Genomic DNA, 18,139 nt, shown 5'->3' with positions numbered 1-18,139 from the left:
CCAGAACGGTTATTTGCTGTAATCACAAACATTTTATTTTTATGTGTATTTCATGACCAATAAGATTAATAATTTCATTAACCATCATGTAAACACAATACAGCCTCATTACAGTATAACTCAGGGGAGAAAGCATTGTTAAAAATTAATGCACAAACATTTACAAATCTTTGATGTTTGGGAACAACAAGAAAAGTTACACATATGCAAGGTCTTCATGTGCTTCTGTCTGTTACAACACAGTTAAAATGTTTGCAATTCCCTTTGCTCAAGTGCCGATTCAAACCGATTCACTGAGAATCCCAATAGGTTTACATGAAGTGATCTTTGACCAAATAAAAAACATTTTACAGTGTGGCTAAATAAAACAGTTGCTTGTACAGTGATTGTTCATCTCAGCATTGAGCAATATATATGTGTACATATATATATATATATATATATATATACACACATATCCGATATCTGATCTCTGTCCAGAAGAGCACAGTCCTGGGAACAGCTAAGATACTGCGCAGGACCCTCAAGCTCCCAGGCCTCTGGTAGAGGACCCGAGCTTGAAGGATAAACCGCCCGCAGGGGCCAGATGGGTGTTTTTTTTATATATATATCATAGTTCCAAAGTCCAGACCTGAATGAGGGTGGGGGAGGTTCAATTCCGGATAGCATTGAGGCAGTTGCCATGTTGCAACGAGCTTAGCTTCTGTCTTGCTAGCTTGCGCTATATATATACATATATATATATATGTATATATTAGGGGTGCAACAATACTCGTATCGATATTGAACCGTTCGATACTCGGTTCGGTACGCATATGTATCGAACTATACAAAAATCTTTTATTTATTTTATCAACTTTTATTCTAACGATGCTGTGTTGAGAGCTCAGTGGATCTGCGTTTGACTTATCCGCCTAAGCTGCCCTTTCGAGCGCAGATCCACTAAGCGCAGCGCAAGCTAGCGAGACAGAAGTTAAGCTCGTTGCAACATGGCAAATTGAACCTCCCCCACCCTAATTCAGATCTGGCGTTTGGAACTATTTTGGTCTTCATGTGAAGTATGACCCTGAAGGTAAGCGCATCATGGACACAAGTAAAACATTATGTCGGATGTGCCACGCAATGCTCAATTACATTGGTGGGAACTAGTGTGTTAGCGCAGTTTGCTCGTTAACGTGTTGACGCCGTCCAGCAACATGCATGGGGCGATCGTTAACGGAGATTTGCCGTTAACGTCATTTCAACGAGATTAACGCTGACAGCACTAGTGGGAACACAACGAATATGACTGCACATTTACTCCGACATCATCCTAGTGCAAAGACAAGTGGAAGCAGACAAAAACAACAAGCACGCATGCTACAAACTTTACCCGAGTCATTTAGACAGCTGTTAGCACATGATTCTCCTTATGGGGACCTGATATGTTTAATATGCTGCTGAGAATATAGCCCAGAAGAAGCGTATAGTATAGCTTTTATTTTGGAAAGAGCCATTTCTCTGTAATAAACTCTTTTTCCAAAGATGAATGATTTCTCGATCAGATAGATTTATTTTTTTATTACTTTGTTGTTTCAGCAACATTAAATTTAAAAACTGTACTTTTGAGTTAAAATATATATTTATAATTTTAATAAATGACAAATTAAAAAGGCATGAACATTTTTTTATATCGAAAAAATATCTAACGTGACACCAAAGTATCGAACCGAACCGAGTGGGAGTCATTCAATATAAACACAATTTCTGAGCCCTGAACCAACAAATTTAAATTATTTCATTTTATCCTGCTTTTGCGGAGAAGTGAGCTCTAAAATGTGGCTCTAGCCCTTTGAGCACACTTCCTGTTTCCAAAACTAGACAGAACATTTTTCATTACCCTGTAGACACCGAAACGCGTTATCCCTTCTCATTCAGTTTTCTCAGGAGGAGCTACATCCATTATCAGCTGGAGATGCATAGTGATGGGCCCTATGAGGAAACAGAAGTTAGAGGTAAAACCAACACAAGCACTTAAGTAATCATTATTTCCTATTCATATTTGATCATATAATTCTACGTTTCTTCTCAACATATATATTTTTCATTTTTACAGTCAAAAATGTAAACTTACTCATGATTTTGCGCCCCCAGTTCACTTTTCGGTAGACAAATGGGTAGTAAAGGATAAGACCACTGAAGATGAAGATGGTACAGTAAAGGTATTCCAGCTCTGGCTTATCAATGATGGGTGCCAAGACCAGGTAGCAGGACACCAGGACCATTATGCCTGCTAAGACCACTGGTATCTTCAAGTGAACAGAGAAGTACATAGGAAGTATTTGATTGTCTAATATTTGATGTTGTAACACATCATAAAAATAATGACTTTTACTACTACATTTTGAGACAAAAGCTAAATATGGCTGACTAACAAACAAAACAGAAATTACTGTTCACTGCACAGATGAGTCAAAACAGAGAAATGTTTTCTAAAAAACTGATAAAGCTTTCTAAAATCAAGTATATATTTGACTTTCTATTACTGGTCACAACTATTCTGTTAACTAGGTATTGTTAAAATAAATAAAATAAATCCTCATCTCAAGGCTTGATTGGGGTCATTTTTGTATGATATGGTTTGTCAATCCAAATTAACAAGGCATCAAAATGAATAAAATGATCTTTTGTGCCAAACAGCATAAAAGATAAACTAGTCTCACCTTAACTGGTCTGTTCAGGTCCTTTCTAGTGAAGCGCATGACTATGAGAGCCAGTGCTGTCAGCCCATTGAAAAACCACTGAGCAAAGCTGAAGTAGTTAATGAGGGTGTTGATATCTGCTGGAATAGTGTAGAAAATAGCCAAAACACCCTAAAACAGAGAAATGTTAAAAAGTGAAATGCCATGTAGTGAAACAACACAGTGTATTGTTTATCTGAGAATCCATGTAAAATTTATAGGACTTGAAATGGCACTGGTTTTTGGGCTCATTTAAAACTTTCACAATCTGTAATCAACACACCGTGAAATGATATATAAAGTTTTAAACAATAAATGGCTGATCATCTGAGGCCAAATTAGAATGCATACAAAATGAGTCATTAAATGCGTAAGACTCACATTGAATATAAGAGCAGGAGCAGGAGTGTAGCGTTTCACATTAATGTAGGATAAGATTTTCACCATGTGTCCTTCTCTGCCAGATGCATAGACCAATCTGTAGAGCAAAAAACATTAGGTTTACATTATTCATTTTTTTCTTTTTCATTTTTCATTCCATCCCCTTCAGGATTCTAACTTTCATTTTCAGATGTTGTTTCATTTTTACACACACACAAATATGCTCTTCAAACCGCTTTAAAGCTACTGACAGAAATAATCTAGATTATGCCAAACTATCAGCATGACATGCAATATGTAATAGATGTCTCTTTTACCTGCCAGCAGTGAAGCAGCTTCCATTGGCAGAACCAAATGTTGAGAAGACAACAAAGAGAGGAACAATCCAAGATGCTGGGTAAAGGACTCTGTCTCCGAAAGTCTAAAAAAATACAAACTAATGTTTCAGAAAATACAAGGTATGAGAACAAGGGGCTATTATGCTCATTTACAATTGTCATAAATAAATACAATTTAGGCATACTACATGTGGATTAATAACTAGGTCTTTTGGAGATGTTCTCATTTATGTCTGTTAAAATTTGATATCAGTAATAAGTTATTACAGACTAAATTTAAATTTAAAAGTTAACGTCTCTCAGCTATTTTAACTTTCAATGATTGACAAAAGATATTTGTATTTGCTACTTGTTTTTACAGTAATTCAAGATATGAAGCTTGATTTTGACAGTTTAATATCAATATTATATATCACTGTCTAATTTTCTATCTCCCACCAAAAAAGTAATACAATCTCTTCCTTTTATTACAGACAGTGTTGTAATAAAGCTCCTTGGTTGTTTGCATCCATCCTTTACATTACAGTTGTCTTGATCCTGCAGTCAGCTATTGTTGCATAAAGCTTGTTTTGTACTCAGAGAAAACTTAGCTGTTTCCATTTTACAAGCATGTCCATCTCCCATTAATGGTGACTTAAGTTGGGCAAGCTGAGAAGTCAGCAGCTTTTTCAGGATCAACACAAAAACAAACCTTCTTTGATTTTGTCTTCACTTTCCTCAAGACCAAACCTTTTTCTTAAACTCTGAAACACATCACCCTTTCTGTCCAGTTACTGTAACTATCAAATACTTGAAACATCATACCTAAAAACTAATATTACTAGCTAGATAAAAATGGTTATCAGATTTGCAGTCACTAAGTAAACATTTGTTAAAGTATAGGTGAGTGAATCCCAGTAGCAAGATGCTTATTGACCAGTGTTATCCTTACCACAGCAACCGCTGGAGACAAAAGCAGTTCAGTTGTGGTCATAACAGTGAAGTAAGCAACATTGACCAAAACATAGCACACAGTAACCAAAGGGATCCCAATGACAATCGCCAGTGGTAAGGTCCTGAAATTAATCAACAAAAGAAAAAATATTTTAAAAAATTCAGCGCCTTGAGAATTATTGCTTAATACTAGAGTTTCTTTAAGGCATGTTTTTACCTAGATGGGTTCTTTAGCTCTTCTGTGATGAAATTTAGTTGGCTCCTGTAAAAGTAATGAAATAGAAAATATATGATACGTACTTCTCAGTAGAGCACTGGACTCAAATGTATATGCACATACTCAGTAACCCAGTTAAGTCCAGTTTTCCTGGCCTAATAAACAGGAAAAGAGTTAGCCTCTTCAGCATCTTTGGTAGCACTAACTTATTCTTTTATGTCTTTTATGTTTTATTTGCCCTTTAAATACAACCTCAGATGAATCACACTAAATAATGTTTTCCATGGAAATTAAAAGGTTCAATATCAACCGGTGCTGCTAATAAACTACACTGCAGTGATCACTGGCAGTTTTCTAGTCTGGATCATTCAGGTGTGTGTTAACACAGAGGCAAGGGGGAAAGATAGTAAAGATAGAAGTTAGTAAAGATACTGGAGAAACAACTTTACTATTCGTCAATCTCAGAAGAGTTGTAAGGCATGTATACATTTTAAAGCAAGCAATTTGAACTTCATGAATCTATAGTGGGAAACATTCAAGACAAGTGCCAATATTCCCAGGATTACAGAAGTTGCCAAAAACCGAAGAGTTACATTTCAGACTCTACAGGCCTTAGTTACTAGTGATGTGTCGGTCGCGAACGAAACGGCTCTTAGAGCCGGATCTTTGACGTGAACGACGCGAGCCGGCTCCTTATCGCGAGCAGTGGGTTTGTTTTTTTTTTTCTTTCTCTCACCCTCTCTCTCGCACTTTTTTCCGCTTCACTCCGCATGCGAGCCTTGTGCTTTGCGCTGGGAAGAGGGGGGAGGGGCTGTAGTTACACAGGAACAGAGCGGGAGGAAAAGAGAGAGAAAAGAGAGAGAAAGAGAGCCAGGGATAACAAAGGTATAGTAATCATCCACAACTATTTTCAGTTGCAGTTTCATATTTTAATTTATATTTAATTGTGTTGTGGTTTGCAGTGTTTTGTGTTGTTTCACTTTAAATTTGTAAAAGGAAAAAGCTGAAAATTTAAATAGTTAAAAGTTGAAATGCGAATAGTTGGTTTTTGTATTATATGATTTATTTATTACATTTTATGTGGAGTGAATAAATAAAAGTATATTTACGGTGGCCCCTACAGACAAAGCACGTACAAACTCCAAAACACGTAAAAACTCCAAAACACGTAAAAACTCCATAGCACGTACAAACTCCGAAGCACATACAAACTCCAAAACACGTACAAAAGACAACAGAAGTGCTCCAGGATGCTAGGCGCAGTGTTGCGCTTTTGTTACCTAGTGGCTACACAAGCCAGCAAGTACCAATGACCGGATTTGGTGTGTGGTAGTAACAGGTAAATTAACTTTTTTTTTAAAATTATTTGAATATATATGAGTGCTTGTGTATAAATACACAAACAATACACATATGCTTTCAACTGTGTAATTTAAGTGATCTAGGTAGCTCTGTTTTGGAAGTTCAGTTAATGCTAGAAATGTGTTTTGGAGTTTGTACGTGTTTTGTCTCTAGGGGCCACCGCATATATTTATATATAAACATAAATAAATAAAACCACTTTTTTTTTTTTACATTAGTAATTCCTTTTATATTATTGTTACTAATAAATTAATTAAAGCAACAAAACAACCTGAAGAGCTGGTTCGGAGCCGAAAGAGCCGGCTCTCTTTAGTGAGCCAAGCCGAAAGAGCCGGTTCTCTAAAAAGAGACGGAAATGCCATCACTATTAGTTACCATGTTCAATGTTAAAGTTGATGACAGTACAAATAAAAAAAATACTGAACAAGTATGGTTTTGCTTGGAAGGGTTGCAAGAAAAATGTCTCAGTTCTCTAATAAAATATGGTAGCAAGATTTGCAAATACATCTGAAAAACACAAGACTCCTGGAAGTATATTCTTTTCAAAGATGAGACCAAAGTGGAGAATATTTGGCAAAAACAAAAGAAATTATATCAGAACAAACACCTCACATCAACTGCCATGCAAGGTGGTAGAGAGGTAATGATTTGTGCTCGTTTTGCAGTCACAGGACCTGGGCACCTTGCAGTCATTGAGTTGACCATTAACTCCTCTATATACCAAAGTATTCTAGAATCAAATATGAGACCATTTATCCAACAACTAAAATTGGCTAAATTGGATCATGCAAGAGAGCAGTGATCCCAACCACACCAGCAAAGCTACAACAGAATGAGTGAAAAATACAAATAAAAAATCTAGGTATATCAGTCACTCAGTCAAAATTCAGCCCTTTCTAACTGAAAAGCTGTGGTAGGAGTCGTGCATAAACAAATGCCCAAAACCTCATTGAACTGAAGCAGTATTGTAAAAACAGTGGGCCAAAAATCCTCCATAATGATGAAGGAAACTGAGAGTCATAGAAGAAATGACGAAGTTAATTTATTGCTGCCAAAAGGGGTTTTACAAACTACTGAATCATGGAGTGTATTCCAGTTTTCATACACTGCTCCTGCATTTTGACATAACTATTTCATTAACTAATTAATTACATATAATATGTCGTGTGTGGGAGGGGGGGGGGGGGGATTCATTTGAGGTTGTAATTTAATGGTGTTAGATCTAGTAAGATCTAGATAATTTTTTGGTCATCTCCTGTTATGTAAAACCTTAAAAAGAGGGTACACTTTTTCACATGCTTGTACTAGCAATGTAATGCAGAAATGCATAACTAAAAACAACATACTCAACCAGTACATCATCTGTAATTGTATAGAAAGCTAAAATACTTTCACAGGTTCATCATCAAGGCCCACGTTTCTACCTGGGCCTACCTGGGCCTTAATGGTTATGGTGTCTGCTTACTAAAAATATTTTAGTGTAATTTGTTGAATGCTGCCTGATCTGGATACATCAGTAAGGTTATTTGAGATAAAATGCAAGCAGTTTGAAGTATGTAATTTTTGAAAACAAAGATGTAAAACAGTTTTGTTCTTTTCTTTTCTGAATGCTGAGGATGGTTACAGTGCCCCTTATTTGAATTCAGAAGAGCAGTACTCATTATATTATCACATATAGCCTGAGAAAGTATGAAACCAAGTAAATAATTACCATCCATCATAAGCCCAAAGCCCATTATAAAATGCAAGTCCAATTGCTCCAAAAGATGTTGCAGTGCCATCAAAAGCATTTGAAAAATTCTCTGTTTTTCCTAGACACAAATACATAATATACAATAATGTTAGTGGTTAAAGGTTGGTTAACATTTATTAACGCAAACATTTAAAGACAGAGTTGTATGTAAAGATCTATAAGAAGACTGACCTTGTGCCAACATAACGATTCCAGCTCCAACTATGATAAGAATGATTAAAAGTTTGGCTGCAGTAAAGAAGTTCTGCACATAACTTGCCAGTTTGACACTTAAACAGTTGATGGATGTGATGATCACTGCAAAAAAACAGAAAATGTAATCATATATTTTCCCACCTATACATTTATAATTAAACACATTTTTCGAAGAAGACTTGCTATTAGGGGGTTAGTTTAACTGATAATTCTAAATTGCCCAAAGGTGTGAATGTGAGTGCGAATGCACGTGGAGCAAGCAGCGGCGTAGAGGGAGCAACTGTAGAGACTTCAGGACCAGACTGAGCATCGACATAGGTGTTGGAGAGGTTGTTGAGGGTCACTTTGTCGCTGCCCAATCATCCACTGGCGGTGACGATATACTGGATGGGAGAGGGTGATGACCCTCGGGTCTTCCTGGAGGCCTTCCAAGCCACGGTGGAGGCGTAACAGTGGCCTGCAGCAGAGTGGGCATCGTGGCTACTGCCGCCGCTCTCTGGGAAGGCTCAAATGGCAGCTCTGAGCCTGCCGCTGGCCTCACAATAGAGCTTCAAGGACATCTGCTGGGCCGTCATGGATAACTTGGGCCTCTCCCCGGAAGAACATCATGAACAGTTTCGGGACAGTCCGATGACGGCAGTGGACCAACTGTTCATGTGGTCCTGGAAACTGCATGACACAGCAGTGAGTTGCCTGCAGCCCAGGCCGTCAGAGGGAAACCACCATGAACTGGTGGTTCTGCAGCAGTTCATTGAAGGGCTGCCCAGGGAAATGGCACGATGGGTCTGCTCCCATCGGTCAGCAAGCTTGGAAGCTGCGGTCACCCTTGCGGAGGACCACCTGGCTGCGCAGACCAAGGGAGCAGAGAGCCACAACCAGCCAGCTACCAGACCACAGCTCATGCAAGCACTGAGACAGAGGCTCCCCGGCCCCTCCCCAGTGGAGCGGCCACTGCTGCTTCAGGCAACAAATCATTTTTTACCCGGTCTGCTTGTCCAGGCCCTGGAGTGCTGGAAGGAGTGCGCCCGGGATCTGAAACAGGAGTGTCTGTTGAGGTGTTTCGCATACCCGGGGCTCCAAAGTTGTAGGAATTGTTGGGCATTAAATCTGTTCAGACCTGCGTCTACCACCCTCAAACTGACGGGTTGGTGGAGTAACTGAATAAGACTTTAAATTCCATGATTTGTAAGTTCATTCACGAGGATGAATGAAATTGGGATCACTGGTTAGACCTTTTGTTATTTGCAGTGAGGAAGGCTCCCCAGGGCTCCACAGGACTTTCAGCCTTTGAGCTACTGCTCGGCAGAAAGCCACAGGGGATGTTGCACCTGATTAAAGAAAACTGATAGAAAGGTCCAAGCCAAAAATGAGATTCAATACATCCTGGACCTGAGAGCAAAGCTGCACACTTTGAGGAGGTTATCAGGGGAAAATTTACTCCAGATCCGGGAACATAAACACCGCTGACTCAGGCAATTTTCACCGGGAGACAAAGTGCTTGCATTACTTCCTTCTTTAAGCTTAACGTTACTCACCAAGTGACAAGGCCCTTTTTTGGTCACACGATGATTACGGGACGTTAACTATGAGGTGGTGCGGTCGGGGAAGAGCCACACAAATATGTCACCTCAACATTGTGAAAGCATGAAGAGAGGTGGAAACCGACTTTCTGGTGAGCCTGGTTAAGAAAAGGCTCAGATGTTGCTGCTAGCAGCATCAGTTTGCAGATGTGTTTTCCCCCTGTCCGGCTGTATGAACCTCTCATAGAGCATCATTTTGAAACTCAGCCTGGTGTGACGGTGCGTTCACAGCCATACAGGTTACCTGAACATAAAACACACCTGAACATAAAAATGGGGATAATAGAAAAGTCACACACTACGTGGTGTAGCCCCATAGTTCTTGTGGTGAAAAAAGATGGGTCTGTATTGTACTGCAAAGTGAATGAAGTGTCATGGTGAGATGCCTACCCCATGCCCCAGGACAACGAGCTTCTGGACCAGTCAGGCACAGCTGAATTTTTCATGCCACTGGATTTAACCAAAGGCTACTGGCAAATTCCCTTGTCTGCAGAGTCCAAGAAAAAGATGGCCTTCTCCACTCCGTAAGGGTTGTACCAATTCATCACACTTCCGTTTGACTTGTTCAGTGCCCCAGCCACCTTCCAGTGCCTCATGGACCAGGTGCTGCGTCCACACGCTTCATATCCTGCTGCCTACCTGGAAGATGTTATCATCACACACAGTCATACTTGTGCATGTGCAATGGGTGGCTGGGATCCGGGAGTCCCTGAGGCAGCTGGGCTCACATCCAACCTGAAGAAGTGTGCAGTTGAACAGAGGGAGGTCCAGTATTTGGGGTACCACTTTGGGGGCGGACAGGTGCACCCAAAGGTGGAGAAAACAGCATCCATCACAGCCTGTCCATTTCCCAAGACCAAGAAGGAGGTGAGGTGGTTCTTGGGGTTGGCCGTGTACTACCACAGGTTCATGCCCGGAAGGGTGAACCAGATCTGGTCCAGTGGATGGAGTGGTGTCAGGCGGCATTTGTGTAGGTGAAGAAGCTCTTCTGTGGGGAGGTCCCCACGCCTAACTTTTCCCTCCCTTTTTTGTCCTGCAAACGGACACCTCGAATGGAGGGCTGGCCGTTTTGTCCCTGCAGGTAAGGGGGGTAAAGTGACCGATCTTGTACATCAGCCAGAAGCTGACAGAGTGAGAAGGAGCTGGTGACGGGAGAGTGGAGTCAGCTGGAAACCTGACTCCTTTTACCCCGAAACACTGTGGAAGCGCAACAAACAAAAGAAACCCATAACAAGAATACTGTGTGGTCTGAGTCGTGTGTAGGCATCACAGTTGGCTTTAATTATTTTAATTTCAATAAAAGTATTTTTTTACATCTGCAAATTGGAGAGTGACATCGTTGTGGACACCTTACAAATTAAGGCACACATTAGCTTGAAATGGCTAATGTGACCTGAAAACCGATTGTCTTCACAATCACTTTGTGGTTTCCATTGTAAAGTATAGTCATGTATGAGCTTCTAAAGTGACTCTGTACTTGTGTATAGTTTATTGCTGTCAAGCATGAACTTACATATAGCCGCTGCTGCTAGACACTTGGTGACAATTAGAGGTGGAGAGCAGCCAGGGTAGAAAGGAGTAGAGGCATATTCTGCAAAGCTCAGTGTGATGATAGCAAAGGATGATGGCTTTAACACCATAATAGTTGTCCAGGAGTAAAGGTAGGCAACAATAGAGCCAAAAGCCTCCATTAAATAGGGGTACTCGCCGCCTGATTTGGTGATCATGGTTCCAAGTTCAGCATAACACAGTGCTCCTATGCAGCCACACATAAAATCACAAAAACACAGACAAGAAAGTTGTAAAACAACACATAAGAAGGGACTTTCAAAACTTGAGTCCATGCATTCAAAGCAGTGGTAAGAAACCTTGCATGTCTGTGACACTCATATATGCTTAGCACACTCAATCGCTGTCGTTATATCTCCCTTGCTTCTTATGCTCTCATTTTCAATCCCGTTTACCTCTCATTTTAGTTTTAATAAGCTCAAAAGAAATGGTTTCAAATTTGTTTATTTCTAAATTTTTGTGTTACATTGCAGGTGCTTGTGCTTCCAGAAATAAATTTAATATATAAATGTAAAAAATATATATACATTATTATATTTATATAGTGTTTTTTGAGTCTTTTCTAGTACGGACCACTCAAAGTGCTTTTAACTAACACTTACCATACTGCATACAGTCATACAGCTGCACTTTATAAAGTGTGGTAACAGCCTTGACCACTTCACCAGTGTGCCACCCAATTTCAGGACTTTCAAGTTAGGTTGACCAGAAAGTATATCTTCAGATCCATATAATTAGATTCAGGAATTCCAGATTAGATGGAACCCATTTTGTATAAAACTCTGTCAAACAACTACAATAATCAAAATCTAAATACAACATAACTGAAATACAAACTAAAACCATACTAAATAGCGTGTGCTAGTATAAATAGTACAAAACAAAAATTTAACTGACTTAGATGAGACATCTTTTGTTATTTTTTTCACCATTTAATTGTTTTCTCACATCAAACAGTTCACAGTGTCTGAGTGATAAAACAACAATGTTCTTTACACTTTTCGGGAACATCTCCAATGTATCTGTGAGCTTTGTGTAATACAGAAGAAATTAATCTTAAGACTATTAATGTGCACTAAAAATCCTCACAATAATGATTTTGACTTCAACAGCCAGTAAAAACATCTTCCACAATGAAAAATTATATTCCTGGCAGAAAAACAAAAGGTGATACTGTGTGAGCTTGTTCCTATTTTGACCATCGTTATTTGCCTACATGAATTGAAAAGAATATTAGATTCCTGATATAGCAACAGAACTGGTTGCTGAATAAAATGAAATATGAGTTTAAATGTTGGTCTCACCAAGAATAGATAACACGCCGCAAGCAGTCCAAATTAGGAGGCAAGGTCCCACAGCTCCCGAGTACAGCAAAACAGACCTTGGGGAAATGAAAATGCCTGAGCCAATCATAGTCCCCACAATGAGACAAATGCCACTCAGCAGACCAACCTAAGCAAGCACATGGAAAATAAAAAATATTAATGTGTTTTTTCAGTTATTTAATGCCAGTAACTGTTTTCAGGAAACTATCATTCCCATGTGTTCTATAACATCATAAGTATTTTAGCAACACCACTTTAATGCATTGCTGTGCTTCAGCTCTTGAGATCTGAAATAATAGTGGAAATAGTTGATGCACCATTTCCGTGTCATATTTTGATTTTAAGTTGGTTGACAGCAGCAGTTAACAAACTCAAGAACTGGTTGAATCAGACATCATTACGTTGCCATGCTGAGTGAGGCAGAGTAAGCTGCTAAAGACTAAATCAAATATGAAGAAGTCCCTTATCATTAAAGGCAAAATTCTCACGTCTCGCAACATGTGAAAACAAACAGCAATGCCACTTTTATAGGTAATTTCATTTTTTAGTCACCATAAGTAGATCAGGCAAGAGATAAGGGTAAGAATGCACTAAACTCGTACTTTGTCTAAATCACTGCAAAAGTGTTCCAGATCTTTCTGTGGATCTCATACAGCCTTACCCAGTCATGAAAAAAAAAAAAAAAAATCAGAGAGGCTTGTCATCTCTATACTTGTTTAGAAATTTCCCAAGTATCCTTGAGAGGAGTAAAGAGCTGGTTTAATGTTCCTCAACCAGAGTGAAACCACATTCTTCATTCTGAATCTGAGGTCTAACAAAGGGGCAGACTCTTCTCTTTTGTACCCTTGCATGCACCTTGTAAGGGAGGCTACAGAGTATGGTCCCGTCTTCATAAAAAGGATGACCACCACTTTAGTTTGCACATTCAAAGACACCACCTTGACCACAATGTTTCAGAGGCATGTCAGCACACACCCTGATATCCATTTGTTGGTGTTGATCTGATATCATCATAATAATTTTGGCCAAGGATCAACACAACAACCAATAACCTCTGAGTTTTCAGTTAGTATTTGCCAAGAATTTGGCTAATCCTATTAATTTTTCACAAGTAAACCAGCATGAGTAATGTAAACTGGCTAAAGGCAAACCTAACTTGATAGTATATTTATTATATTGTATTGATTAATAAAGAAATACAGGAAAGACACATCCTGGGGTTATTGAATCCAGGTCACTGACCAGTGTCCGTGGCACCAAAGAGATAATTAACTAGTTCAGCTTACATTCCACTAACAGTAAGAAAACAGGAGGAATGTCACACAGTCAATATATAAAAAATTACACACTCTTTCAATTCTAAGGTTTTTTTTTTTAAATCAAAACATAATAGAAAAAAATGGTTTCACAAAACAATACATTATACATTTTCATTTATTTAACAAAAATTAAGCCAAAATTCAAAAAGCAGTATGTAAAACAACAATAATAGAAAACTAAGTATACCTCATTCAGTGAGAATTGAGTACCGGCCAATTGCCAATGATCAAATACACTTGATTAACTGATCATCAGCAAGTATGACCACTTCTAAGAGCAGAAACATTGTCAAGTTGTGGGTCTGAAGCATTCAAGTGTCTGATAACACAATGCTGTAAAGGAAAGACATCAGTAAAAATGTTAAAGAAGCAATTATTACTGCCAGTAAATCTGAGGTTTCAAGACACCTCCCAATGTTGTCAACAGTTACTTGAAAAAAGTAATCAGTAACTAATTACTGATTACTTCCCCAAAAAAGTAATCCCGTTACTTTACTGATTACTTATTTTCAAAAGTAATTAATTACTTAGTTACTTTTTAAAGACATGATTTACAACCTGAATAGGTAATAAAGCAATAGATCTTTCAGCCCAATTCTACTTTTTCTGCATAATCCATCATACAAAATGTAATCAAATGTAAAAGTCTCTTTTTAAAACTTGTTTTATTAGTTTTAATCTTTTAACTTTATCCATCAAGCAAAAATTAAATTATATGCAACATTCTCTGAGTGGAAGAAATTTGTTTGACATTTAAACCTATTTTCTGCACATTCCAGCACATAAAATAAAATATTTTTTGTGTTTACATTCAGTCTTTCAAATAAATGCAAGTGAAACAGCAGAAAATAAATAAAATCAAAGACTCAGCGGTCCTGTTGCTCTATTTTCACCTGTATAGCAGGCGGATGTTGGCCTGGTGCAGGTGTGCCGCAGCGGTCAGTGGAAGAATCCGCGAGTTTGTCTGTGAATTTCCCATTCCCTGGTAGCATATTCGGTGCTTGCTCGGAAGTTTAGGGGTTTTTTTCGCTGTAAAAATAAGTTTTCTTCCCATGCAGTGACCAGTGGACATTAATGTTTTTGTCACTTTTTACGGAATGAAGCTCAAAGTAAGGTCAGTACTTCCACGCTTTAAACGCTGCACACTCATACTCTCTCCCACACTGATATATTATCCATTGTTGATCTGCACACAGCTGTTGCCACGAATGTCGCACTCGCTTACGTCATTGTCATGAGACACTCTCGCAAAAAAATCACGGTTTTAGTAACGCAGTAACGCAGTGTGCTTACGGGAAAGTGACAGTAATCTACTTACCTTTTTTACAATAGTAATCCCTTACTTTACGCATTACTAGAAAAAAGTAATCGGATTACAGTTAAGTGTTACTTGTACATGTTACTGCCCATCTGTGTTTGTCAAGAGTAAATATTCCAGAAAATTCACCCTAAGGTTAGGCTGTTTGGTGCTCGGAAAAAAGACCCACCAAAAAACAAGAGCTGCGTCTCAGAATCCACAGGCCTCAGCTAGCATGTTAAATGTTGCGGATCATGACAGTGCAATTTGAAAAAGACTATACAAACATGGTTTGTGTTGAAGGGTTGGAAGGACAAAGCCTTTTGTGTCTAAAAAGAACATGGCAGCACAGCTAAAGTTTGAAAAGTTGCATGGGTTGCCAGGTGAAATTGTTGGATAACAATGTCCTTTAGGCACACCATATCAAAACAAACAACTTTTGCCTAATATTTAGCACACTAGTGGAAGGGTAATGGTTTGGGTGACTCAGCCACAGGACTTGGGCACCTTGTAGTCATTTAGTCAACCGCTAACTCCTGTATACAAAAGTATTCTAGAGTCAGATTTATCTGTCCAACAGCTAGCTTGACCAAAAGTGAGTCATGAGCCAATAGAATGACCCCAAACACATCAGCAAATCTGTAACAAATTGGCTGAAAAAAGAAACTAATCAAGGTGCTGAAGTTCCCTGTCTAAGTCTTGAACCTAATTGAAAAGCTGCATAAACAAGTACCTACAAACTTTAGAGCACCGAAGCAATATTGTAAAGAAAATTAGGTGGAAAAATCCTCCACAATAATGTGAGACACCAATAAGATAATGATTACTTCAAGTTATGGCAAATAAAAGTGGTTCTACAAGATACTGAATCATTGGGTGTACTTAGTTTGTCCAAAAACTGCTTCTGCATTTTGGCTCAGTTTTTGGTAAATAAATAATGAAACAGTATAATATGCTATGTGTTGTTGTTCATTTAATGTTTATTTAAATCATTTTAGTACCTAGTAAGGACTGGATATTTTTTTTACTGTCTTGAATTAGGATTGATGGATGATAATAAAAGAAGACACGCAGCAGAATTAAGAAGCAATAAAAAAGCAATATCACATAAAAACAAGTCTATAAAATGTGTTTAAAGAAGAGACCAAAGTAGCTGATTTTCCAAGCCTTATCTCTTCAGGTAGGCCATTTCAAAGCCTAGGGTGTGGTCACTTTTAGATTTATGCTTCAAATGTGAGACAGCCTCCCAGAAGGGCCCTACCTGAGGATATAAGGACGCAAACATTGGGTAAAATCTTAAAAATCTATTAAAATAAACAGCGATCTGGTGGGGCTTGATATGAAGCCAGTGACTTTTCTTTATGCCAGAAAGAGAATTACAGAAGTCTGCAGGAAAATATGTGTGAATGGATTTTTCCAGGATGAGAGCAACGATTATCATAATAATCCTATTTTAACCTGGGAAACCCTTTCAGTTCCCATAAGTTTATTTTAGGTCTTATGGAGCTTATTAGGGGTCTGGATTGCACTGCTGAGTGGATGATTGTGGAGTTAATCTGCAGAGACGCTTGTTGTGGTACTGCCTGGTACTCAGTTCCAAGGCTCTATTATTGTAAAAAGGTAAGGATGATGATCCTGTAGTGTGAAAATTTAGTGAAACTTGTTCTCAGGAACCTGCAAGTCAAGCACACTGGCTCCTACTTACATCTTTTTGAAGAGCAACGGCCTTCACCACCTCCTTGTTGTCTTTGGTAAGGTCAGTGGAGCCATTCTGTGACTCCTTTCTCTTCCTTATTCCACTTTCATCCATAGCAACACACTGGTCTGTGAAGTAGCATAAGAATTGACACACATTACAGACCACTTGCATTAACTTTTACAGGAAACACATCTTTGTTGTCCCTGTAAAAGGTTATCATGACATGATAAGGTTTAGAGGGAAAACTATGCTCTTCCATGGGCAGTAAATGTTTCATCAAGATACACAGTGACTCTCAGAAACAAGAGCTCACTAAAAATCCACTCAAAGCCAAATCAAAACTAAATTTGTTCACACATTGATTCCCATAATCGTACAGATTTAATTACATTACCAGGAACAGATATGGCTCAACTGCACAATTTTTGATTTTAAAGAGTTTCACTACAGTACACTACAGCACAGTATTAACCTCATACAGTGACGGAAGTGACGGACAAGGTAAGCGACTCATGTTGTAACTGACGTCAGACGCTGGAGATTTTGGCGGAAAATTAAAGCAAATGGTAGTTTAGATTTGAACAAAATCCTTTAAGCTTCAGTATTACCAAATACACTTATCAATTGTCTTATAACTAACAATATTTGTCTAAATAATCTCCAACACCCTGGAGAACAACGGGGAGAGTTTAGAGGCTCTCCAAGATTACATTGATCAGTGCTTTCAGGATCTCGTGATGAAGAAGGCTCAGAGTGCAGCTTCCCCGGCCAAATCTGAGACACCATCGTCGAAAAGACTTCGCCCGGCAGATTCCCCCGGCACAACATCGCCAGCCGGCAAAGATATTGCCGACATACTGGCGTCAATCGACAAGCGATTGTCCAGTTTCGACGCAAGGCTGTCCTTGGTGGAGATTCTTCACCGGGAATTTAAATGCTTGCGAGAGTCCCTGGAGTTCAGCCAGCAGCAGGTGGAAACGCTCACTGCTGAAAATGCCACGCTAAGGGAGTCGGTGAAATGTCTCACAGAAAATGTTACCCAGCTCAATAGAGAAAATAAAAAAATAAAAGAAACAGTTATAGATCTACAAGCTCGTAGCATGCGTGATAATCTGGTATTTTCTGGTATTCCAGAAGCCGCTGGAGAGGACGCGGAGACCACGGTAAAAAGCTTCATCAAAACCCACCTGAAGCTGCCGGAGGACACGGTGAAGAACATCGTCTTCGATAGGGTGCATCGCCTCGGCCCCATTCGGGCTGCGGCCGGGAGACCACGTCCTATCTTGGCCAAATTCGGCCACTTCAAACAAAAGGAACATGTGAAAAGCCGCTGCAGGGAATTAAAAGGAACGGACTTCAGCGTGAACGACCAGTTCCCCAAAGAGATCCTGGAACGACGTAGGGTCCTCTTCCCAGTCCGACGCGGCTTCATCCAGAAGGTCTCCCGCGCT

The 18,139-nt window shown here is 39.1% G+C and overlaps 1 protein-coding gene across 1 annotated transcript; it reads right to left on the bottom strand.

Moving 5' to 3' along the window:
- Nucleotides 1–1,821: 1,821 nt before the first annotated feature.
- LOC134618073 (b(0,+)-type amino acid transporter 1-like) lies at nucleotides 1,822–16,799 on the bottom strand. The gene is made up of 12 exons (XM_063463346.1): nucleotides 16,695–16,799; nucleotides 12,353–12,500; nucleotides 10,993–11,235; nucleotides 7,876–8,001; nucleotides 7,663–7,762; nucleotides 4,590–4,634; nucleotides 4,371–4,494; nucleotides 3,419–3,522; nucleotides 3,102–3,198; nucleotides 2,703–2,852; nucleotides 2,114–2,288; nucleotides 1,822–1,971 (listed from the first exon to the last, which is right to left on the bottom strand). Exons 1-12 carry the CDS (start codon nucleotides 16,797–16,799, stop codon nucleotides 1,910–1,912), a joined length of 1,479 nt encoding a protein of 492 aa, XP_063319416.1. The 3' UTR covers nucleotides 1,822–1,909.
- Between the last annotated feature and the right edge of the window lie 1,340 nt (nucleotides 16,800–18,139).

The sequence above is a fragment of the Pelmatolapia mariae genome, linkage group LG1 (genome assembly GCF_036321145.2).
Source record: "Pelmatolapia mariae isolate MD_Pm_ZW linkage group LG1, Pm_UMD_F_2, whole genome shotgun sequence".
NCBI classification, from domain to species: domain Eukaryota; kingdom Metazoa; phylum Chordata; class Actinopteri; order Cichliformes; family Cichlidae; genus Pelmatolapia; species Pelmatolapia mariae.
This window is presented reverse-complemented; position numbering and strand designations above follow the sequence as displayed.

Excerpts from the sequence above, each read along its gene's own strand:
- LOC134618073 (XM_063463346.1), bottom strand. The coding sequence starts at position 16,799 with ATGGATGAAAGTGGAATAAGGAAGAGAAAGGAGTCACAGAATGGCTCC. Across the intron at positions 8,002-10,992 it reads TCTAGCAGCAGCGGCTATAT|TGATCATCACATCCATCAAC; the intron begins GTAAGTTCATGC and ends GTTTTTTTGCAG. Across the intron at positions 1,972-2,113 it reads CTGGGGGCGCAAAATCATGA|GGCCCATCACTATGCATCTC; the intron begins GTAAGTTTACAT and ends GTTTCCTCATAG.